The sequence below is a fragment of the Phoenix dactylifera genome, chromosome 2 (assembly GCF_051530095.1).
Source record: "Phoenix dactylifera cultivar Ajwa chromosome 2, Ajwa_hap1_PhDact_Kaust_v1.1, whole genome shotgun sequence".
Classification (NCBI taxonomy): domain Eukaryota; kingdom Viridiplantae; phylum Streptophyta; class Magnoliopsida; order Arecales; family Arecaceae; genus Phoenix; species Phoenix dactylifera.
Genome location: NC_143191.1, coordinates 3,710,478 through 3,735,822, shown reverse-complemented (window position 1 = coordinate 3,735,822; position 25,345 = coordinate 3,710,478). Strand labels below are relative to the sequence as shown.

Here is a 25,345-nt window from a genome sequence, read left to right as displayed (position 1 = left end):
GCAATGGGAAAAAAATGTACATTACAATATATCCATATCCCAAACTGCAAATGTGCTAACTTGATCCCTACCTTTCGTTCGAAGTAGCCTATAATCCATACAACACATGAAGTATGATTTTCTTAATCCTTCAATCCAGATCATCCGATTGAAAGAAAAGATACGCCCATTTCATATGAATCTAGCATTCTTTTCTTAATCTTTCATCTAATATAGATGAAAATTTAACCGAGACTCTCTTTTTATTTTTAAACCTTTATCTGATATGGACGAAAAATTATTTAGTACATTTCATCTATGTTCGCTTGAAGTGAAATGTTGATATCTTCGATTGATACGATCTCCATGCAATGTGTTGGGTGGTGCTCGATCTCCATGCAATCGTTCCATTATGGCAAAGCTTTGATGGTTGGTGCTGGTTATTATATTTGTTCCCATAATCAAACCTTACATTTCACCCTAATTCCAGTTGTGTTGTTAATCGCAACAACTTGCAACAAGTAGTATTGGTTTTTTTTCAACTGATTAAGATCTTGACCTAGATTAAAGATGCAGTCTCGAATTGGATGGCTTAACCAAATAGTATTCGTCGGATCGAGTGACTACCACAGTCAATTACTCTGATAAACATGTGTGCATAAGAAAGAGAAAATAGGGAGATATATTACAAATAATAGAGAAAAGTGCCAGAAAATTTAATTTGCATTTGGAACTCAAATATTTATAGAAAACAGGGGGGGGGGGGGGGGGGGGGGGAAGTAGATTTCAGAAAGCAATGAACCGTATAAACCGTTTTAATTAGACATTCATATTTAAGAGGTTGTTGTTAATTATTTAACAACAACCTTGGAATAGCAATCACTCAGCTAGGCTTGACCCAAGCGGTTGGTATCTATCCTCTATTCCGAGGGCGTTATTTGACATAGGCGTAGTTATTATGCCGAGGGCATCCATATTGGTTTGCGAAAATACACAGTTTTGGGATCCTGAGCACCTTCGAATGAATGGAATTCTATGGTCAAATAATAAATAAGAGAGCATGGAGCTAAATAAATAATAACTATATGAATAGGGAAATGGTAACGTATCTGAGGATTATAAAATTTGAAATAACTAGGCGCAATACTGGTAGAAAGGGACAAAAAAGTGGTACCCAACGCAGAAAGCTCCAGGAGTTCGCTCGAAGCAAATTTAGATTTAACACTCGTAAATATGTCAACCTTTATAAACCTGTTTATTAAATAGGTTAAGTTCAGGTTTAAATCTTTGATCCGTTTAATAATTGGGTCCGGCTATGACCCAATCCATTTAATCTATTTGAAACATGATTAACTTATTTCTGATTTATTTAACTGGACCTGCTTAATTTATTTAAATCCATTTAACCCATTAAATATTCGTCTAATGCGTTTAACCTATCTAATAAATGGGTTACATGGATTGGGTTAGATTACCGGTTTAATAAATATGTCGAATTCAGATAGGAAGTTTTGACCTGTTTAATAAATAAATTAGGTTTGGATTGATGAATTTTTTATTTGATCCATATCCAATCTAATTTGTGCTCGATCCGATCTGACCTGATTGCTACTTTTATAGCTCAATTGGGCTACGTTTCCCGGTCCTAGCGGAATATTCATCCACGGCCATGGTGGAGAAAGGGTATCAGTCAATACTTAGCATACGTGGCTCGGCAAATTTGGAAAGCTGGACATGAATGGCATTTTCAGAATGCTCCTTCTCGTGATCAAGGGGTAAAGTAACGAAGTGCCAGGTTGACCTGTCTTTCAGTACTCAGTCAAAGGAACTGGGGCGGTCTAAATGTTCCTAAGCTTTATCAATCCCCTACTAAGCTTGTTTCATGGCATCCCTCACCCCATGGAGTACTGAAAATGAACTTGGATGGAGCAGCATCAGGTAATATACAGCTGCTGCTGCTGCTGCTGCTTTTATAACCAGGGATCAAGAAGGCAGGCTACTAAGAGCTGAAGGCAGGCATTTTGACACCCTCTTCAGTGCCCTTCACCGAGCTGGTGGGAGCTTGATGGGGTTCCCATGCAGCAATGGCGTGTCTTCAAGCATTGCGGATATTGATTGAGGGTGATTTTTTAACTGCTATTATGTGGTTCACTCAACCACGGATGGACAGAGACAGAACTCGACCTTTTTGCCGAAGGACATAATGAGATGGCAAGCGACTCTATAGATTTTTTTTGTGCTTCTCATGGATTTCAGGGGGCCAATCAAAGCAGCTGATTTTTTAAAGCGCAGATGGCTGTATCCGGCGCTGCCATTCGTAACTTTTCTCGGAAACAGAAAGATGAAGGGTGAAAAAGCACTCCGTAGAAAAAACTTCAGAAAATCGATAACTAGTGAGGAAAAAAAATCAGATTAGATTATTTTTAATTAGTCTTAGAGAAATCTATTTATAGACTTTAATATTTCAAAAATATCTTATCTTTTCAAAAACCAGCATTTTTTTTTTTTGGAAGAATCACAACTATTTTAAATAATATTTTAAAATATTTAAAACAACTAAAAATTAGGAAATAAAAAAATTAAATTAAATTTCCTCACAATTAATGCCTGTATAAACTGGTTGTAACCATTTGTTTTGTTTTCAGCAACTCAATAATTTGGACCTCGACACTCCACTGGCGCTGAACGCCTGCATTGGTATCTCAGATGGTTCAGCTTCTGCGAGGTCCCAGTGGACACGTGCTGACCCATTGACCCGAGCCTTCAGAGTGGTTGGCGAGAGTTATGGCCCGTCAGATCACATGAGACTGATGGCAGAGTCATGACCATTGGCTACAGAAGAACCTGTGATCAAGTGGGATATTGCTCTGTTCTGATTGGAAGGCAACGATGCTGTCCGTTTTCCCAAGTGACCATCGGCCATGAAAACCTTGCGGTCCCTCGGTTCAGCTGATTCTGTCCATTCTTTTTGAGCAATACCCTCCACATCCTTCAATGGCAGACCCTAACAGCCGCATGCCTATCATTTATTTTAATTAACAAAACCTCGTCTCGCTTTGGGTGGTTAGCTTTGTGAATCCTTTTATCTTTGATTAGATTCAAACAATCTGAGTTAAGTGTTCTAAATGTGAAACGATTGTTTCTCAACATATTCCTCATTACATATTGATGTTCTATATATGCTCGGCGATACAATTGCAGTTATTTTCTCAATCATTTCATAATTTACCATCTACTTTTGCAACCATTTCGATCGAATTTCTTCCAGGGTTATGATTTGTTGGAATATTTCAAAATTCCGAGTCTGCCCTTCTCTCTCTTTTGTCTTTTTGTCTAGTGTACTTTCTTTAGTCCCACATTGGAAAAGAACAAAACTCAAAAGATCTTTATATAGTATTCAACATTTTAACTTGGTGAAGCAAAGAAAGAAAGTAGCCCACGCGCGCATGAACCCAATGGAGGTCCAAGCCAAAATTGGCGAATCCGATCCGGAAACGTTTATTATCACGCGCAGGGGGACCCCCCCCCCCGCGGGTGTGGCTTTAAAAACACCTCTTTCATAAAACGACGTGTCTTTTAAATACGCCTCTTCATTTCTTTTTAAACCCTATCAGATCCGATAGAGTAATCTAATCTAACCTATCCTCTCTCTGTTTCCGAAAGCCTCTCTGTTTCTCGTTCCCGAGAAGAGTCTCCCTGTTTTCTTCTCTGTTGTCATTCCAAGAGCGCGGTTCTGGGCTGTTCGACCGTCACTTCATCTGCGAGTGTACGCTTGGAGTGATCCAGTTGTTGTATCCTGGAGGATAGGCCGCCATTACCTGCTACACCGAGATTCAATCTCCGAGGGGCGCGATCTATTCTTAAGGACAGTGAAATCACGCCTCAACTGATAAGTTCTTCCTTCTTTCATCTATTATTTTTCTTACATGATTCATGGTATCAGCTTAAACGATTTTTGACTCCATTGAGAGATCTCTTTTGGTTTGTAATATTTTTCTCGATCGATGCAGGAGTAGATATAAAACATTTTGTTCCTCAATTTCTGAAACTAATAAGAGACAGAGAGAAATATATGCATATTGTATTTTTTGTTACACAGCCTTCTGAACCCTAATAGTCCTGCCAGAGTTTAATAGCCTGTTCTCTCGATTTAAGCCGATCGACATAGTTTTAATCACACCCTATTTTAGTTAAGGCCGAGCCAAGAAACTCCATACAATAACAGTCCGACCTGCTGACTTTTTTCATGAAAGCGAAACTTAAACGACCTAATTATAGCTTTCATGAAGACTGTATGTCATCTAAACAAACAAGCCAGTTGGCCAGTAAAAAAGAACAAGCTTCAGGTTCCTTTCAGCATCAACTTCCACCTCACCTAAACACCTGAACATAAGATTACCTGGTATAATATAACCCAAGTTTGGTAGTTAATCTGTAAATGCTTATCGAATTCAAGCTCAAACAGTTAGAAGAGACACGTTGCCGAACTTTTTATTATTCACTAGAATCATGACAACTCTGACGATCTCTCTTCAACTACACAAAAAGCCATCAACTCCCCCGTGAAACAGTCAAATTGTTCTTCAAAAAAAATCTCACAAAGGATGGCATGTGAAGAGGCAAGGAGGTGGGCACTGCAGACCACCTCTCTTCCTATATCACCTTAAAACAAATAGATCAAATCAAAGGAATCAGAAAATATAAACACTATACATTAAAAAGGAAAAAGAAAAACTTGTAGATCCAATCTACAAGAAACCAGTTAGTTGAAGCTTGAGGAACGGCTCCATCTCCCTTTCAAGTAATCCTCCATGGAAGCGTTCGCGGTTATAGAATCAACAGTTTGCTCCGTGCTGCTGATCGAGAGCGAGTCATCATCCACATCAAGAAGTGCGAGGTTAAGATGGGACTGGATGATAGATTTCATGTCTGTTAACTCATCATCCAACTCATCAAGCCCTTCTGAAGTGCTGACTTGGGACCTCGCCCACTTGACAACATCATCATCCCCTTGGAGTAGCTTCAGAACCTGAGATTAAAAAGACGCATACATGTCATCAACGTAATGTTATGTTCTACCCCATGCAACTCACTCGAAGTGCCTAGGAGACTTTTTGGAGAGTATTTGATTGTTCACTTGTAAGAAGCCCAAACTGGTGAAACTAAGTCATTTATGGCAAATCGATGTTTGGTTTCTTTCAAGTTTTTGTTACAGAAAGAACCCCTAGCCCCACACCGACACCTCTTTGTTAGTTCACGTAGAAATGCTTTTATGAAAAATGTACTGGCTGCATTGCCCTTCTAATAATAAGCAGCCAAACACTGCCTTAAAGTAGTGCTGCCTGAAATAAAGATGTAGATTCACATGGGAAACGAGATTTTACAGAGGCTATTTGGGGCCGGGATTGGTGAGCCCTCCTGATGCAAAGGGAAGCGGCTAGAGTCACCCTTTCCATCTGATCGCCATCGTATTCATTTTCTAAACATGGATCCACCAGCTGTTTAATTTCACCATCTTGAAGGATTGGCTTTGCCTGTCATCACAGTAAAAATTAGCAATGTTGGACTCTCTTCATTAAAGAGCTCCAAAAGAAGGTTATATGCATCAATCATCAAATATCTGAATAATGGCATTGTAATTTATTTTTATTTTTTTTTTAACTTTACATTCTATTCTTGATGGTGGATGCTAACTGGCCATTCATCTGGCATTGCTTAAATCAAGATGCAATAAGTCGAGTGCTGCAAATATTAAAGAAAGCCAAAGAAGGACTTACCCACATGACCAGGCTCTCTTCACCCTTCGGGCATCCCATGCTGATGGGCTTCCTTCCTGAAAGAAGCTCGAGAAGCACGACACCAAAAGCATAGACATCGACCTTTTCATTGACTTTCCCATACATGAAGTACTCAGGAGCCAAATACCTGCAATGAAGAGATTCCAGCTTAGAAGGCCTTATATTTGATACAACAGCAACATGCAAGCAAAGCTTATGCATAGCCTATGACACAAACCCGAATGTTCCTGCAACATCATTGGCAGTTAGATTTGATGTTGATGCCGAAGCCCAATTTGCAAGTCCAAAATCAGACAACTGAAGTAATGACAATAAGAAGATTGTGACAAGGTGATACAATACAATCCAACAATTCTATTGACTAGAAAGCAGCATTAAACCTGTGGCTCGAAATCCTCAGAGAGGAGGATATTTGAAGACTTCACATCCCTATGAATCACAGTTTCTGTGCCGCTACCATCATGTAAGTAATCAAGTGCCTCTGCTACACCCAAAGCGACCTTATATCTAGTGGCCCAACTAAGAATACGCTTGTTCTCCTTCTCACCTGACAATAAAACAGCAGATAAGAAACAATATTCAGTGAATGAGAAGAAGAGCAGGAAAAAAAATGCTATTCAGTCTAAGTGACTGTAAAATGTATACCATGAAGAACTTCTTCTAAGCTGCCCCTTGACAGGTAGTCAGAGACCAATATGAGACAGTTGTTCTCGAAGCAAAAACCAATCAGAGAAATAATGTTCTTATGATGCAAGGTGGTGACAATCTCAATCTCTGAAACAAAATCTCTTAGCACATCTTCAGAGGGCTTCAAAATTTTCACTGCCACTTCCTTGTCATCTGAAAGACAGCCCTTATAAACTCGGCTGCAGCCTCCCTTCCCAATTAATTTCTCTGCATTGCAAATCCAGATGGGAATCAGGCACAAATTCAACATGAATGTACAGAGGTAATATATTAAAAGGTCAAGAATGTGAAGAGAGATGGAAAGCAACCGGCCGAGAAGTTCGAGGTGATGTTTACGAGTTCCTCGTGGCTGAACAATCTACAAACTGATGAATACTTCTCTTGAAGAGACTCCAACTCCTTTGGAAGTGACCCTTCTTCATCATGGAAGGCAACAGAGGGAGGAGTCGAATCAGTGCCAATCGGAACAATGGCACTGCTGTCTTCATCAACATGAGGGGTGACATTTGCATTCGACTTTATGGACTTGCGATAGGGATGGACTGCTGAATACCGGCTCGGAAACCGCAATGCCCATTGAACTACGGAGATCTTAGGCCACTCATGGCCATGGGAAGAAGAACTCCTTATGCTTGAAAAAACTGGCCTTCTGATGAGCGGCCAACCTGGTCGTGGCCCTGGCATCTCCTTGACCACAGGAGCTACAGAGCAACTTGCAGGAGCATCAGAATTCTCCACTGGAACCAGCGCGAGAGACTCATCCTCCTTCAATTCATTCAAGCTTGGAGGATCAGAAACAGACTCACAAATTGAACAATTCTGTTTTGAAGAGGCATACACCATTGTTGCATTCTCATCAGCAGCAATCTGACCACGATTCGACCCATCTTCCAATAAAAGTGAAGCTTTGGAATCATCAGCATCCCTCCTTGCCTCACCTCTAATTGGCAACAAACAATACAAATCGCCATCGCCACCGGAGCTACCAGTGGAACCTTTGCTCAAATTCCTCCGGTGGGCTTTGTTCTTGCCTGTTATCAGTAAGGATATGTCAGGCAAAGAATGAGATCAAATCAGAACAAATTAGACCGAATCAAGGCTAATGGGAACCAAATAACCTTCTGCTTGCCTCTGGAAAACAATCTTGCCATTGTTAACAGCGAACACCGAACAATCAAAATGCAGCTTTTTTGCACAATATTTGGCAATCGAAAGGGACGACAACCTGCCAGAATCTAAAACAATTGCCAAAAAGAACTACACAATTGGGCAAAGAAAGAAACACAACCAGAGGACAGAGCCGTGGACTCACCCAATGGCACGGGAGTGCTTGGCGACCCCAAGAATGAGTTTTGACGCAGCGAATTCGTTCGCCTCCCGGGCTAAAACCTTCCGGACCGAAGACCCCTTGCAAATCTTCAGCTTTAGATCGATCTGGGAACAGATTACGACAAAATTCGATGAGAGACAGAGCAAATTGGGGGAGGGAGAAAAGATCGGATTTTTAATGGGAGAAAAGGGACCTGCTTGAGATTGCAGAAGCCCTCGTACACGGTGAGCATGGCCTCGAAGCCTTTGGCAAGTGAGACGACGGCGGGGGGCTCGCCCTCACCCTGGGGCTCGGACGTGGAGGAGGAGCGCGAGGTGAGGACGTGGAGAGCGACGACGCGGTCACCGGTGGCGGCCACCTTGACGAGGGCCCAGGTGAGGAGTTCCCGGCTCTGGGTGTCCATCTTGACGCCGACCACCACCGTCTTCCCCTCGCCCACCGCCTCCTCCTCCTCCTCCTCCTCCTCCTCCCTCACTTCTTCTTTTCCTCTGCTTTCTTCTGGCTCTCCTTCGCCTTCCTCCGATCCCATTAAAGGTGCCTCCTTTTTGTTCTTCTTTGTTTCTTCTCCCTTGGTCATCTTCATATTTGGGTGTCCTCCTCTCTCTCTCTAATGCTTTGAGATCTCTCTCATTGGTGATGGTGATGGCATTTTGGTGACAGGCGGAATCAATACCATTCTTGGCTTTTGAGGTGGACGCAAAGGTGTCCTTCGCCTCCTCCTCCTCCTCCTCCTCCTTACCCCAGCTAACGGATCAATTTGGTTTCACCAGGCCTTTTCATTTCCCCTGGCTTTCTTTTTTCTTCAATCCTGTTCTTGGTCCGGGGGGTGGGGTGACCATTAGGCTAATGAGGAAGGATTGTAATTAATATTTACTGCAGTAAATTCATCACTTAATTTTGTCATTAATTGAATAAATTAAACGGGAAAATATAATTTTTTTACTAAATTCCATTTGTATCCCCTTATGGGCCCGGGCGATGATATATTTCCTTTCTGTAGCTATATTAGACATGCGTCGCACCTAAGTACTTGTTGTTAATATTATGGACAAAATATAACTGTAAAATGGATAAAATAGATTGTTTGGTAGCTCTAACTATCACATACATGTACAGTTATCTATTCAGGTGTACTTTGCTCATCTTTGTAGTAACTAAGTTCTGTAGGGTTTATAAGTTTCATACCATGCGTGACACTATTCGATTTTAAGGATAAGAAATCAATATTTATCTACAAAGGAAAAATAACTAAAGAAGTTTCAAAGTTGACTTATAAACTTTATAAATTATGCTTGTAATGTAACTTATTTGATGAAGGTGTTCACAAATTCCTAAAACAAGCTACAAGTGGTTGGTTATCAAGGATACATGTGTTTGGCTACTTGCGGTGGGGGGATGTCGTTCCATTCTAGTGAGGTCTCGGTATTTGGGGCGGAGCTCAGGGTTGCATGGGAGAAGTTATCTCATGCGAGACATGTGTTGGAGGCTGACAGGATTATATTGAAGGAGAATTCCGTTGTCTTGATGGATCGCCTTCAGACAGAGAGACTTGAGGAGGGGGAACACCCGCTTTTGTATGACATGCGTCGGATGCTACGAGAGTGTCGAGCTATCCAGATCAGACACGTCCTTCGGAAGGCGAACCAAGTGGCTAATTGGGTCGCCTCCTTCGCTGCTCAGCATTCCGGAGAATTTCTATAGACCCAACAGTCTTCAGCTTCTTTTACTTTTTGTAGTCTTTTTGATAGAGATGTAGCTAGTTGTGCTTATGTGAGAACAGTTTGAGCAATCAACCCACCAAAAAAAATAAATAAGGATACATGTATTTTTTTGATTTTGTAATTCAACAAATACCATTATGTGACATATCAATTTAGTTTAATTAACTAATTTCAAGTGATATTTTTTTTAAGCCAATTTACTCTCTCCTTTTTTTTGATATGCAACTCCTAATTTCAAAATTCAATTTTTTTTTTTTGGCATACCGGTCTTCACAGCATACCTATATGAGTACAACCAATAAAGTTAGAAAAAAAAATAGCGAAGAGAATAGAAAACATCCGTCTGATTCGCCCATAGAAAACTTCCAAAATGATGCGCCGCGAAGAAAAAATTCAAATATTTTCAAAAAAAATTTTACAGAAACTTTGATATTTTGAAAAGCAATTAAGTATCACGGACTCCTAACAAAATTTCTTAGGCACCCATCTCTTTTGAACTTTATATTTCAGAAACTAACGTTGGTTAGGATCTGTGCGTCTCCTTGTCTGACGGAACGGAAGGCTTTGCTGCCTTCCGGAGCGATGCCTGTCAACTTTTTCCACCTCCGGTTCAATAATTTAACTTAGAAGCTTAAACACGGAAGTTGTGGTCTTAACCATGGAAGAATATGTGTTCTTCTGGATGTGGAATAATATTTTAGTCTTGGCCTTTTAGGTTTCTTTGTATCATCCCACTATTCTTTTCTTCTAGTTGAAACGAACACGTGAACTCGTGCCCTTTATACTTTTCCAATGCTTTCATCATTCCTCCTTGTCTTGTTTAAACGTCTCCTTTTCATCATTGTTCCTTCTCCTTTTTCTCGCTTTGAACAGTAGGACTAGAGTTGGGTATCCAAAGTGAACTGAATAGTGACGGCGGTTTTGGCCTTCTGCCGAGCGTGAACAAATATTCTTGTTCTGGTTTTAGTTTGGATTCTCCTAACAATGAGGGTAGTTTAAATTTTGAAATGCCAAGGCAAGAATTGTGAGTTGCAACTCTTGCTGAGGTTTGTTTTATTTAGTAGTTAATACTGTCTCATGAAGCAATTAAGTTGTGTACATGTATGGCCATGATGCTTTGACTTAGTGTTGAAGAATTAAGATCAGTAAAACTTAAGTATGTATATCTTCTGATAGTCATAGATATGATTCATTTTTTCTTGATTGATTAGATACATATATCAAGGCCTAAGAAGTTTAAGGTGTTGTTTGGATGGATAATTTTGGTAAAATTCTAATTTTCTTTTAGAATTTTATGAAACTAGCTATTTGGGAAAGATTTTTGATGGTTTTCAATAAATCTAGACATTTTGTAAATAATATTTTATAGAAGATCCAGGGTTTTATGTGTTTCTCAAAATAGGCTTTTCCAAATCTTAGGCCCCATTTCATTCTGAAGCAATTTTGGATGATTAAATGGTGTTTGGTAAAAAATCGGAAAGCAGTTTTGGCTTTGCCAAAAAATTGAAAAGCTCTACTTTAAAGAAGCTCTATTTTAGAACTTCTCTACAAAAGTCTTATGCATTGATACCCTTTCATAATTTTCTAAGAGCATTTTCTATGAAACTAGTGGTTATTTTGTAGATAAATAATGTAGGATTTCTTTTATAATTTAAATAGAAAAGGAAGGATTTTGGGTCCAAATAACATGCTGCACATTAAAACTTTCTACATTATATGTACTAGGATTTTTCTTTTTTGTTAAAGCAAATAAAACAAAAGGCAGCAGGAAGTAGGAATTTCTTTAAAATGGTACTAATTTGTCTCCACATTTGGCCTGATATGATTTGAAAAGGGCTGATAGGTATATTAACTAAATAACTACCATATCAGTCCCATGGAGGGTCCCATATCTCATAATAATCTAACAAATATTATTTCTCTGCATGCATGCTCCAACTTAATAAGTTAAAATGGTCTTTATCAAAAATCAGAAAATCCTTCTCATCTTTCAGGTGATTGGTGTATATGGTGGTGCCTGCCACATAAAAATTAGTCTTGCTAGAAAATGCAGCTGCTTGGTTATAAACTACCAACTCTACTACCCTAAATGATGAAATCGACTCATGACATTCCCATAAATCTGCGAACGTTACCTTTGAAAGTCACACTCTTTTTTTTTTTTAATTAGTAGACTTGTCTTGGTTATGTATCTGAATAAAATTATAAAAGTGAGAGAAACTATAAAAGATTTTTTCGAAAAAGTTGATTTATCATAGTGATCCTTAGTGGAACCCTAATCCACTGCTTGCTCTTTCTTTCTTTACATGCCAATACGCTCATTCAGACTTGAGAAGTTGTAACTTCCACCCTATCTTAATTTTTCAGACCCTATCCAAGTAGCATACATTTGTGCAAATGCAGGCATGGTAAGCTGGCTTGTATGGAAATACATGAGTCATGACCATTTGCCAAGGTAGCGCAATCTAATATCAATACTTACAAAATAATAATAATAATAATAATGACTAATCCTTAATAATAATAATAATGACTAGCAAATCTAATCTCAACCAGTTAATCAACTAATGAGATCAGAATACTCATTGCTAAATTAGTTATGTGCACCACATAAAAAGGGAAGAAAAAAAATTATGGAACCCAACATGCTGAGTACTGATGATTACTTAAATTCACAAATAAAAATATTAGTTCATGCAGACAAAATGGAAAAGATTTGTGATAAAAAAATGCAACTTGACTGAAGCAGCTGTGGTAGCTAGGCACATGATTCAAAGGTTGTGGGACCTAAATCTGCCTGTATTTCAGCATGGGGACCAATTCTTTTAGATCCCTACTTTATCCTTTTGAATTCCAAAGAATAATGCTGAACTTGGAAGATCGATCCCTTTCCCTCACCTTCCGTCCTGCTTTCTAGGAGGGACAGTCTTCGTCCAATTCAAGCTGGGAGGCACCACTCTTCTCTCTCCTTAGTCAGAATTCTTATCCTATGAATCCATGAACACATGTGCTTGCATGACAAAATGCTACAAAAAATAATGTTATAAGGTGAGTGTTATATTTGTATAGGATCATGGCACCCATGCGGCCATAGCTGCTTCTTACAATTAGAGCTGACCATAGGCTGGACTTCGATATAAAAAATATTAAAGTTTAAATAAATCTGACTTAAAATTTGATTAAAAATAAATATAGTTTAGACCCGATATCCGGACTATAATTAGCTCTACTTGCAATCCTTCGACCCATGAGTCACTTCTTGGCATATAATAGTTTGGAAATAGCAAATTACAATTATAGTTTGTACATGGACCGTCGCCTGCTCTTCTGGTTTATAGTATTAATTGGTGTATATTTTTTGGCAGATGATCTCATAATTTTGGGTCGAATGAGAATGCATTACCATGTTGAAAGTTGCCATGATCCGAAAGATTAAATAAGAACACTGAATTGTTAAGTCTAATAACCATAGAGGGTTCCAATTGCCATGATCTCATCTTAGTGTGATCCTGCTCCCATCTTGATTTCCAGAACTTTCCATTCATCATAGTTCCACAAAATATAATTAAAAAGTCCATTAAGAAATATAAATTATTTAGCATATCTTTTGATTCGATCAGCGAAGAAGGGCAAACGATACTAGATGCAGCATACATTCAGCAATTTGTAGTTATCCAAAGATAATTTTCAGTAGTTTGATAGGGGAAAATATCTATTATTACGAAGAAAAAAAACCAATTATTAAATATTTATAATATTATAATTATTATAAATTACAACATGCTGCAATAAAAACTAATTATATTTTCATGTTAGAGGAAAGCATTGCAAAAAGGACAAAATTACAGCATGCTTCTTAACTTAAGGTAAATGGATCATACTTTACATGATTTATCTTGAAAACTAATAATCCAAGCTATCTTTTTTTGTAGATTTTTGTAATATTACATATGAATTTTTGTTTGTAGGAAGAAAATAGAGTTGTGATAAAAAGTTCCAAAATGCCTTATCTTGACATAGCACAAAATAGCACTAAAAACTCTTTTAAGTAAGGACCCAAATAAAGTTGTGGAAAAGAATGCACTTGGGGCTCAATTTTGGAAGATATATATTAAGATGGTAAAAGTGGATAATGAGCCTCTGATAAAACCTGATGGATGTTATAAAAGGATTGGAGATGTCGTTAAGAGCATACATTGCATGGCCTTCAACTTTTATAATAAACTTGTTAACATAATATACTTTATAAATCATTTTATTATTTTTATATGCAAATTTATATAATCATGATCCAAAAATTTGATTTGCTTTTGTTTTGCAGATGGCGCTTCAGTACTTTGGTTTGTCACTTTAATGGAGTGTTTGGACTTTTGCTTTAAGAATGCAATTTGCATTTTAAATTTGGTTTTGTGGGATGCTATTGATGTTTTCAAAAGTATTATTAAGATAATTATTATTTGATAAGGGTGGTTTTAGTTAGACTTTCAATTTCATAATTCTTGTTCCACGATGTATCTACATATAATAATTTTAATAAATATAGCATATATTTCCAATAGGTTATGCAAAGGATGAATAAAATGAAGGTACTTGATCCTTCAAAATAATTATCACTAGCATATCAAAACGCCATGGAGAAGTATTCAGAAAATTAAACTATAAAGTATCAACAATGAAGGTTTTTACACCCACTTAATGCATAGGTTAGAAATTACCAAACTACATAAATTTTAATTTCTAGATATTTTCAACAGTACATCATGATCCATGAAATGGATTTTCTAATTGGATGACCGGTTATTGATTTTCAAACTTAGAGGAGGTGATATACTTTCCTCCTGAAAGGAGTGTAGTTTGTCCCTAGAGATTAATTATCGGTTGTTTGACGTATCTGCTACGTGATCATAAAAGAGGAAAAAATAGACTAAATTAAAAGAGAAGACAATAGGGCACCTCAAGAAGTTTGCCTTCAACTCTCAACTAGCAGGACATTACAGATTATTGACTATTTCAGAAATTGGTCCAAAATAAATAATTAGTTGTTCATATCAAAGGTCCACATTGTAGGTCATGATATATACAACTAAAAATGCCTACAAATAAAAAGTTTTGTACTTTGGTGGCCTCTAATTAACCTATGCTTCAAGTAGAAACAAAAGACGCTTTTTATTGTGCTAATTTTACCGGAATATATGATAAAGTATTTATATTAAAATCAATCCATCTTATTGATCATGATTTGTATATGTTAAAACATGTATAAATCTAACATTAATACTTAAATAATAACAAAACATGGTATTGTACTATTTTAATTTTGCATTTCTGTAGCCACTTAATGGATAAGTTAGATAATACTAAAATACATAACTTTTTATTTTTAGACATTTTTAATAGTGTAGATTATAATCAATATAATAGATCTCCAATTTAAGTGTCTGAATATTGATTTTCAATCTCGGAGAAGCAAGCACCTTCTTCTCTCAAAAAAAAAATAGTAGAGTAGCTCAAGAAGTTTGCTCCAACTCTCAATTAACAATACATCACAAACTATTGAATGTTTAGCAAATTAGAATACCTAAATCTTGACAAAAAAATGTCAAAAAATCATAAAAATAAAATACACTACAAAAATTGGCTCTTGCAAAATTAGCATAACTTTTTTTTGCACAATCTGGTGGTAGTAATTTGCTGCCACTAGCTTTTAAAAGGAGGGGGCCAACCAGTTGAGAGTATGAAATCAATTAGTTCAGCTAGTGCCCTCACCTACTAATGTAAGTGGCTCACTGTAGCCTGTAGGGGGAAAAGGACATTGCCCAAGGCCACCTTTAGGCCAATACAAAGTGCAGGACATCATGTGGCACAAGACAGTGTGTGGTCCAACGCACCCAGTCTTTTGTCACATTAGACCATGCCAAGTACTCTCATTTATAGGTTGGTGAGCCCCCCCCTCAAACTCAGCATTCATCAAGGGCCTGCAATGTAAGCTAATTCTTGTTGGACACTTGAGCTAGAAAGTATAATTTTTTCATAGACATATTAATCTCTTTATTTATGAATCCATCCCATGTTGTGCTTAGATTGGTGGTGGATGTAATGTCGCAATTGCACGGTAGATTTAAACTCTACCCTTTTTCTTTTTAAAAAATATATATATAAGGTATGCTCAACCACGATATGTTTATCTCAACACCCCCATGAGTAAAATTTGGCTGGATTTTATGTTATATTTATGGATTGAGCAATTCATTTAAATTGGCTCGTATCAATCCAACATCTTCTAGGTTGTATTGTTCGAGATTTTTCTTTCTTCACATGGATTCACGATTAGGTTGCGCAATAAATGCTTTGCAATCTTTATAGATAGAATAATAAATAAGCTCAAAATGATTTAAGATTTATGCCAAATGTGATCTTAAAAAAAAATTTAATCATCGCCAAAGATACAAACTAAGCTCAAATCTTCTGTGAAAAAAAAAGTACAAATTCACCTCCTCCCCCCTCCATTCTCTCTCTCTATTTTATAGAAAAAACTAAAATGTATCCTATGCGAGGCAGGTACTCAGGGCCGAGCGGATGTACCTCAAGGGTGATTCATTGGTGGTGATTGATTGGATTCGGAGAGTGGATCGGTTTGGAGATGGCCACCTCCTCATCCGAGAGTCTCGCAGGATGACTCAGATGATGGCTGACTTTCAGACGGTACATGTGTTTAGGGAGGCGAACCGGGCAGCAGACTGGGTCGCCTCCTTTGTCGCCCGGCATTTCGGTGGTTTGCTTTGGACGTGTGCATCAGACGTTCCTCTACAGTTGTACTTTTTACTTTTCTATGATTTGGAAGGTTGTACTCACATTCGAGCTACATGAGATGAGTAATTGAATTTATCAAAAAAAAAATATTTTTTTTACTGTGGAGATCTGTGAAATATATATTTTTTAAAAAATATTACTTTTCATTGATAAAGAGCAGAGCCTACCTTAAAAAGCAGAAGGATACGTGTCAAGCATGGCAGGGCCTCTTCGCCGTATTTGCCGTCCGTTGCACGCCGTGGCCCTCAGAAATGGAAAGTGACGTCATGCTGTCGTTAAAACCTACTTGTGGTCTATATTGTTATTCCATCTCATGGTCTGGAAAGTGGATATCCTCCTCCTAAAAAACCGGCGGTCCGCGAGGTTTAGAGAGTCCTTTTAAGGCGTCCTCTGCTACAATCCCATCATAATCTGGAAGGGAGAAGCTAAGAAGTAATGGTAGGCAAGGTATACTAAATTAGAGAGTCCTCATTTATAAAATATATTTTTTTTACTGATATACGGTATATAGCTGCATAATGTATATCAAATAAATTAGCTATTTAGTAAAACAATATACATATCTAAGTAAATCGATATAGTATATGAATACACGATATATAGTAAATTAGTGGTCTACCAGTCCAATACACATCTTCAAGCAAATTTATACGTAGTTTGTAGAGTATTATGTTCACCGATATATACTATATGGGCCAGATGATACATATTCGTTGACTTTTTGATATATACTATAAGCTTCTTTTATATACATCCAGCAATGATCCAATATACATCTCTAGATAAATTGATATGCAAAGATTATGTACATATCATTGCTTAGATTTCATAAACTCTTAGATGCAAAGATTCTGAAAAAGAGAGAGTGATTTGGAGGAGAAAAAAGAGATTTAGAATGGAGAAGAAAGGCCTCATGAATGAGACCGATGGCTTGATGAAGAAGAAGATGAGTGGATGAAGAGGTTTGACGAGAAAGATAGAGGATCTCGCGTTCGATTTTTTTTTCATATTTTAATAAATTTTTTAATCACAAACTTGTTGACCTCTTTAGCAAGAGAAAATTTCAACTTTCGAGTTTTTTTTTTAAAAATAAACACTAGCTCGCTCCATATGATTTTTGTTCATTGTTTCCAATCATACGTGGCAGTTGGAGGTTTGTGTATGCTATATTACAAAAATATTTCTCAATTTAAATTAAATATTCCATTTTAATTCTATTTATTATTTTCATCAATTATGATTGTTTAGAAAAAAAAATCCTACCTCTTAAATAAAAGAAGGAAACTGGGAATCTAATACTAATTCTTGAAGGAAAGGGAGTTTTTGATGCCCTATTTCTCTCTTCGATTCAAATCCAAATAAATTCTAAATCCTATTCTTAAAACTAACAATACAAAAAAAAGGGAAAAGAAATATTTTCTTTACAATTTATGTATAATATGATTTTAAAATTTTATATTTGCTGAAAATGCATTCCATGCGCCCAATTGCTAGTATAATATATAAGGATAGGTGGGTTCACGTGGAGCCTCGACAATTCCTAAAGCATCACGCTGCCGGTGCCCATTTGGAAGCAGGGATTGCAGCAAGAGCTACAGCCTCCTAATCTTCTTCATCTTTTTTTTTTTTTTTTTTGGCAACATGTATAAGTGTAATCAACAAAATAAAAAAAGTCAGCAGAGAGAAGAAGTTGGCGCTTAGTTCTCCCAAAAAAATCTTTCAGCATAATAAGCTGTAAAGGAGGACACCTAGTCGGTCGCACTGTTCATCTTTCGGTAGACATGGGTAGCTCGAAAAGAGCCAGACCATCTCGCTAGTCTTAGTATGTCATGGAGCAGCGACTACCAACCCCACATCTTTATGCCGACCTTGAAGCCACTCTATCACCATAGTCGAGTCATCTTTAACGTAAATGCAGGCCGCACTAAGAACATATCTCGCATACGAGATGCCCCTCCATGCACCTCTAAGATTAGCTCCAATGATAGAAGTGTCAAAGATCCGCCGATCTCCGGCCGCCACAAGTTTGGCATTGTGGTCTCTGATATCAAAGCCCCCGCCCCCGCTGCATCCTTCCTCAGCAACACTGTTGTCGAAGTTCACCTTAAGAAAACTAGAAGGCGGGGGCTCCTAGAAGATGAAAGCAACCCTGGTTGATAAAAGAGCTAAGTGGGAGTCCCAAAAATGGGCGCAATCAGCAAGGTATTAATGTACCAAAAGGTAATCTTATAAGCACAGTGGCACTCTTGCTAAATAAACTTGCAAGAAAAGGTTGTTATCATATTCATATTTGCTTAGGGTTGCATGCGTGCGCACATAGGTTTTTTAGAGGAGCATTTGATGAATGGCAATGCTCCCTTCTCTTCAATCTTCACAACGATTTCAAAAGTGATGTATTTAGTTGTAACAATATATTTATGAAAGAAAACTTAGGTGCATCACCTTATTTCACTAGCTATTGGTTCTAAGCATTTGTATCCCCTGTAGTAATTTGTTAACCTGCTTGGTTGAGACTAGCAACAATCATGCAAATTGGTAATTTTTTTTTTCCTAGAGAAGGATGGTGAATTCCTACACTATTTTTTCTACAATCAATAATAATAATAATAATATAATAATAATGACAGTAATTTACCGCCGCTCTTTCCTTCAATCAATTAGTGGACCACTTGAACTTATAATAGTTATTACTTATATCAAAATATTTTCCCAGTCATACTGGAAGTTAACAATCTCATTCACAATGTTTAGTGTTCTTCCCTTGTGTTTACTTTCACGTGAGAAGATGGTCAATGCTTGCACTTCCCTCTTCTTCCAGTAGTATCATATACTTCCCTTGAAGCTTAAAAACAAAATATGCGAAAACAAGTATATAATTTTAAATAATGATATAATATGTTATTTTCGCCTATTTGATTTTGTTGTGGTAATAAATTTACTTTATTGTACGTGTAAACATTTAATGCATCCTTCAGAATCGATCAGTGTAATCAGTTTCATAAATGACATTTGACGTGGTCCAAAACCGCATAGTAGAAAATATATATTAAGTAGAAGGTAAATATTACAACCCCTTTTAATTAAAAAAAATATTAGGCGAGCAACATTGCATAACAGCAGTACGCTGTTTTGTGTAAAGCTAAAAATGGATCGAATATAAATTGAATATCAATATATCTATATTTATATTTATTTTATTTAATAAATATAAATATAGATATGGAGGTTAGTCTCATGAAAAATTTATATTTATATTTATTTTAAATAAATATAGATATAAAATAGATATTGAAAGTATAGACATAAGTTGGATAATTAAATTGCATGGCGTATAAAAAAAAAATACTAAATGTAAGATAACTTAATAGCATGTTAATATGGTCATTTTTTTTAAAAAATTATATGCTACATAAAATTAAATAGAATTACAAATAAAATCGAATATATGGTAGGGTTGAAATCAGATCGGATATCCATAGTTATTTTATTTGACGAATATAGATACGGATATGAATGCTAGTCGAATGCAAAAATTCATATCAATATTTGTTTTAAATGAATACATATATAAATCAGATACTTAAAGTATAGATATAAATCAGATAATTAAATTTTATGGCTATAATCAAAGATATTACTAAGTAGATGAAAAATTAAGTTAATAGCACATTAATATGGTTATTATTTTTCTTAAAAGTTTATGAGTGCTATATAAAATTAAATAGTATTACATATAGAATTGAATTTTTTGATATGGATAGTATCTATTTATATTCATATTTTTTTTTTTTACGGATATGAATATAGATACATGCATTAATTGGATGCTCAAATTTCTATCTATTTCCGAATCGAATAGATATTATTATATCTACTTTTGCTTCTAATATTCAGATACCAATCGAATAGTTGTCTATTGATGTCCATATCTATTTTTTTATAAATATAAATATAAATATAAATATAAATATAGTTGAATGTGTAAATTTTTATTTATATTTAAATAAATTTGAATATAAAAATAGATCGATGGATTCCACTTTTATCCATAATTTTGTTATGCTTGTTTGCTGCATAACTTTTACTTATAATATTTAGTTACATATTAACTACATATTTATTTTGTCACGTTTATCACAGCATTCGAGTTCCGGTTCAGATGTAATCATTCCACAACGCATAGGCTTTTAAACAGCAGCATAAGCAAGCACGTTCCTTTCTGTCTCTCTCTTTTTTTTTTTTGGTTTAGATATCTCTTCTTTCGCGATCAAACTCGACTTGTACGAGTACACAACCCTCCATTTCCAGAGGACGGTTCTGAACCACCCCGAAAGCCATGTCCTCCCCTTCCCCAAGATGGAAGCCTCTTCCCTTCTCCTCTCCTCCCCTCCGCCTTTATCTTTCTCCCCATCTCACCACCACCGCCTTCATCCATCCTTTCTCTCTTCTCCATCTTGCTCTCCTTCTTCGGTGTTCTCCGGTGAGGGAGGGGGGCGGCGGCGACGGCGACCAAAATGGGGCGAGGGAAGATTGAGATCAAGCGGATCGAGAACTCCACCAACCGGCAAGTAACCTTCTCCAAGCGGCGGAATGGGATCATCAAGAAGGCCAGGGAGATCAGCGTCCTCTGCGACTCCCAGGTCTCCGTCGTCATCTTCTCCAGCTCCGGCAAGATGTCCGAGTACTGCAGCTCCTCCGCCACGTAATACTCCCCCCACCCCTTTATCTCTCTCGGTCTCTTTCTCTTTCTCTACTTTTTCTTTTAACCATTTTGTCGTTATATTTGATGGGATTGAAGGCTGTCGCACATGCTGGAGAGGTACCAGCATAACTCCGGCAAGAAGCTTTGGGATGCCCGGCACGAGGTAGGTCTCGGATTTAACCCTATTGCTTGCTGTTTTTTATGTTCAGAAAAAAAATCGTTTTTTTATGAATGGAAGTGATAAAAAAAGAGAAATTTTGCAACTTGGTGCCGAATCTGTGAATAGCCCTTGGGGAACCTGAGCCAAATGTGTTAGTTTCATGTATTGCTGAAACGAAGCGATAAGAGAATGTATATTTGAAAAGAAGAACCAATTTGATGAATGGAAGTGACAAAAAGGAGAAATTTTGCAACTGGCTTACGAACGTCTGGAAATTCCTCTCAGAAGCTTTATTCTTTTGTCTTTCTTCCTCTTGCGTTGTTATAAATTCATGTTTAGATGGAAAGAAGTGATAAAGAAGAGAACCATAGCTATTTGTTGATTAATTTCTGGGATTCTGTTACAGAATCTGAGTGCTGAGATCGACCGGATCAAGAAAGAGAACGACAACATGCAGATCGAGCTGAGGTTTATTTTGGAATACTGTTTTTTCATTTATTTTACCTCTTTCTGCTGTCTGATTTTGTTTGATTTGGTGTTTAATGGTGATTTCTGCCTGGTGATCGTTAGGCATTTGAAGGGTGAGGATCTGAACTCACTGCACCCAAAGGAACTCATTCCAATTGAAGATGCCCTCCAGAATGGTCTCATCGGAGTTCGGGATAAGCAGGTGTTTGTGTGTGTGTGTTTGATTTATCATGTAAATGCTGCGAGAGGTTCCTATGTGCACGGGACTGTTATTTATTAGTTATTTTATTGTCACAGATGGAGTACTTGAAGAAGCTCAAGAAAAATGTATGATTCAAGGACTGGATGAATCTGTTCTCTTATTTTGCCCAGTCTGTTATTTTCCTTTTAATAATTTAGATAAACTTCTATGGTTGTTTGGATTCATAATTTGCAGGAGAGATTGCTGGAAGAGGAGAACAAACATCTGACTTATCTATTGGTAATCCCTTAATCAGATGAGCTTTTTAAGTTTCAAATTATATGCAAAGGATTCACTTCTTATGCATGGACAACAAAACTGGATGCATCATGATAAACTGTGATATGTATTTAGTGATAATAAAGGGCTACTTTGAGTTTTTTTTACTTATTAGAAATTTGGCTCTCCACCTCTCCACTTTCGTGGCCAGGTACATACATACATACATAGATACATACATATGTATGTATGTACATTCGCAAATACATGCTTTTGTACATACATGTACATACATGCTTTCGTATATACATGTGCATACATACTTTTGTACATACATAAATACATGCATACATACCTACATACATAAGTTACCTATTTACGTACATACCTATGTGAATGTATCTATGTACGTACCTACGAACGTACCTACGTACGTTTGTACATATGTATGTACGTACATACGTACATATTCTTAAACTGAATGACTATTTTAAAATTCTATCATTTCTTGCCCATGATTTGACTGTCTTAGAAAGTTTTAGATAATGGATGCATCAAGGTCATGTTTACATTTTAGCATGCATCATCTTTGTTTCCGTTGCATCTGCCTCCCTTACACTGCACATAACTTAGGTTGCTTCATGTAGTGAGATTACTCAGCAGTCAGAGTGTTAACATCATCTTGGTTACCATATCATGTATTGCAGTTACTGCTTATTGTGGATATTACTTGCAATTCAGCAGTCTTTCTCTTTTTCATAACTGAAATAATTATCTTTCTTTTCACAGCGCCACCAGGAATTGGCAATGGATGCAAATGTAAGGGAATTGGAGCTTGGATATCCCCCAAAAGATCGGGATTTTGCATCCCAGATGCCACTAGCCTTCCATGTGCAACCAATCCAGCCTAATTTGCAAGAGAACAATTAATATAAAAGTTCTCATTATGTTTAGTTGGTCTTCTCTTTTGGTGCTAAATTGTCTGCAGACATGTATTGTCTGTTAACTCTTGTATTTTTCTGCACTCTCTCTGTTTCCCCTCTGTTGAATCAGCAAAAGAACTCATTATGATGTGCTAATAGATGCCCGGTTTAGCTTTATTATACCCGGGAGGTTGTTATAGTATAATGATTTTCATGTGGTATTCATATTCATATTACAGACCTTAGCATCATTGTGCTGATATAGAACATTATGTATAAGACCTGTAATTAAGTTTTGGGTAATTTCACTATCTTATATGACATGTCTTATATTATATAATGTTTTCTCTGCCAATTTCTTGTTTACAAGTAGACGAGAATAATATTTCTATATCTGATATTTTGTTGATTGACGACTGCTTCAAAGTTTTAATGTTTTCTGTTGCGTAGGAAAGAAGAGGATGAAACAAATATTTTTCCAATGGCACCAGACTGATCACTCTCAAGGATAATATTTTTTTTACTGTCATAGAGTTTGTCAAAGTAATTATTATCCATGTGCGAGTATTTTCTTGATACCAGGGAAATTTGATTGCATAATTTTATAGCTCTATCGTATCTTACCGATATGCCATTTTAGAAGTCACCTGTATTTATGTGTGTAAAATCATGTTGTGTCTACACTTGTTGCAGGCTAAGCAATAATACTTGTCTTGAAACTCTAATCACATATTGTTGGAATCCATATAAGATTCACTTTAAATTTGCTAATGTAGATTCACTTCTAGACAACAAGATACAGGCGTAGCATGTTAATCTCAACATGATGTTTATGTGGGGATCAGGTAAACGACAGATAACATGACTTTCATGTAATAGAAAGTTCAGTTTTGATGCATATGGATGTTATGACCAGTGGACCAATTAGGTTTCTTTTGATGTTATGACCTCTAGGTTTCTTGTGATATTGAAGATATTAAACCGCATGGAGTTTTAGTTTATAAATTCAAAAGTTACATATTTTATTTCTTTAATTGGTACTTGGAAGATGTGTTGCTGAAAGTTGATGTAAGTGAGAGGAAAATATTATTATGATGGACTATTACTGGTGGAGATTGTGTTCATATATATGATTTGATATTTGAGACCCGAAACTTATTGATCATTATGTCATAAGCTGGATTAAGATAAACCATTGGAAATGCTGGTTTTGCATGTGACCTTGCTCAAATTTATTTGTATGCTGTGGACTGATATAAGATTTTGCCATGGCTTTTGGCTTTGACCATTCTTGTGTAAGATCTGACCTTAGATGGCGGTTGTCATAGGGGTACCAGCTTAGTTCATTATATTTCAATAAATGTTGCTCCAAAGGACAATTAGGTAAGAAAGTAGATGATTAGATGCAACAAAAAAGACATAGCAAAAATGGTTGTGAGCTGCTATATTAATTAGCAATTACACTATGGCAAAGCAAGTGTTTTCATAGGTTATCAGAAAAAAACACCGAAACTTTTGATATATATTTATTTTTCTCATTCCATTCTTGCGGTTTTGGTGTGTTATCGAAACTATATTTAACTCTAAATGGTATTTTCTCAAACTGGGCATGGACATGGTGTTGCGAATTATGATTGTCCTTGAAAGAATTGTCTGTGCGTGGTTGTGAGTCAAAGACCTTTGATATTTGGCTGTTCTGTAAACAACTTGGGAAGTTAGGATGTTAGCTGTAGGTTGCAATATTTTAACTTCTTGATACATGATCTTTGCATTTACTAGCTAGAACTTCGCTATTTTGGGTTTTACTTCAGATCATTGGATCTTATTGGGTCCTTTTAAATGAGAGCTGTCAAAAATAAAGGGAAAGGCAATTCTGTGAAACATTTTCACCCCTCAGGTAGTTCCTGCAAGCCAATTTTCTATGATGGTCTTGAGAAATACCTCTTCGATTCAATTTCATATTTCAAAAATCTGATCTTGAATTTATATGGGTTGAGGCTTACCTGAAACAGTGCTCTGTAAAGGTGTGCTTGGAGCCATGAGCAGAGTGGTGGTGTCTGGAGAGTTTCCTTTCACATTCTATGAGATTCTGTGAGAGTTCAGGTTTGGCACTAGTTTTCCAGACCAGGTCCTTGATTACACAAGCTCCTAAGTAGGACCAGCAAACTTCAAAAAATCTTGTTGGCATTACTTAATGGGTGCTTCTTCATACCATCTTGCATCACTGTAATGATTATTGCTGAAAGTTCATGATTTTAACGACTCATGCATAATTAGTATGTTCATCATTTTTACATGGGAGAATGG

At 36.8% G+C, this 25,345-nt stretch overlaps 2 protein-coding genes across 2 annotated transcripts; one reads left to right on the top strand and one right to left on the bottom strand.

Annotated features, from left to right (window-relative positions):
* Nucleotides 1-4,444: 4,444 nt before the first annotated feature.
* LOC103702603 (protein kinase STUNTED-like) lies at nt 4,445-8,610 on the bottom strand. Its single transcript, XM_039133252.3, has 10 exons — nt 7,988-8,610; nt 7,777-7,898; nt 7,583-7,689; nt 6,773-7,495; nt 6,423-6,671; nt 6,158-6,324; nt 5,995-6,074; nt 5,757-5,904; nt 5,364-5,513; nt 4,445-5,008 (listed from the first exon to the last, which is right to left on the bottom strand). The coding sequence occupies exons 1-10, from the start codon at nt 8,375-8,377 to the stop codon at nt 4,742-4,744; spliced, it is 2,403 nt and encodes an 800-aa protein (XP_038989180.3). The 5' UTR covers nt 8,378-8,610; the 3' UTR covers nt 4,445-4,741.
* An 11,924-nt stretch (nt 8,611-20,534) lies between these two features.
* On the top strand, nt 20,535-23,354 carry LOC103702602 (agamous-like MADS-box protein MADS9). The gene is made up of 7 exons (XM_008785093.6): nt 20,535-21,027; nt 21,124-21,190; nt 21,594-21,655; nt 21,758-21,857; nt 21,953-21,982; nt 22,092-22,136; nt 22,905-23,354. The coding sequence occupies exons 1-7, from the start codon at nt 20,840-20,842 to the stop codon at nt 23,043-23,045; spliced, it is 633 nt and encodes a 210-aa protein (XP_008783315.1). The 5' UTR covers nt 20,535-20,839; the 3' UTR covers nt 23,046-23,354.
* The last annotated feature ends 1,991 nt before the right edge of the window (nt 23,355-25,345 follow it).

Bases quoted from the DNA above. Each gene is read 5' to 3' on its own strand.
- LOC103702602 (XM_008785093.6), top strand. From the start codon at position 20,840: ATGGGGCGAGGGAAGATTGAGATCAAGCGGATCGAGAACTCCACCAAC. The intron at 21,191-21,593 runs GTAGGTCTCGGA...ATTCTGTTACAG, and splicing joins TTTGGGATGCCCGGCACGAG to AATCTGAGTGCTGAGATCGA. The intron at 21,858-21,952 runs GTGTTTGTGTGT...TTATTGTCACAG, and splicing joins TCGGAGTTCGGGATAAGCAG to ATGGAGTACTTGAAGAAGCT.
- LOC103702603 (XM_039133252.3), bottom strand. From the start codon at position 8,377: ATGAAGATGACCAAGGGAGAAGAAACAAAGAAGAACAAAAAGGAGGCA. The intron at 7,496-7,582 runs GTTATTTGGTTC...TACTGATAACAG, and splicing joins TTTCCAGAGGCAAGCAGAAG to GCAAGAACAAAGCCCACCGG. The intron at 5,514-5,756 runs GTAAGTCCTTCT...CTGTGATGACAG, and splicing joins AAGAGAGCCTGGTCATGTGG to GCAAAGCCAATCCTTCAAGA.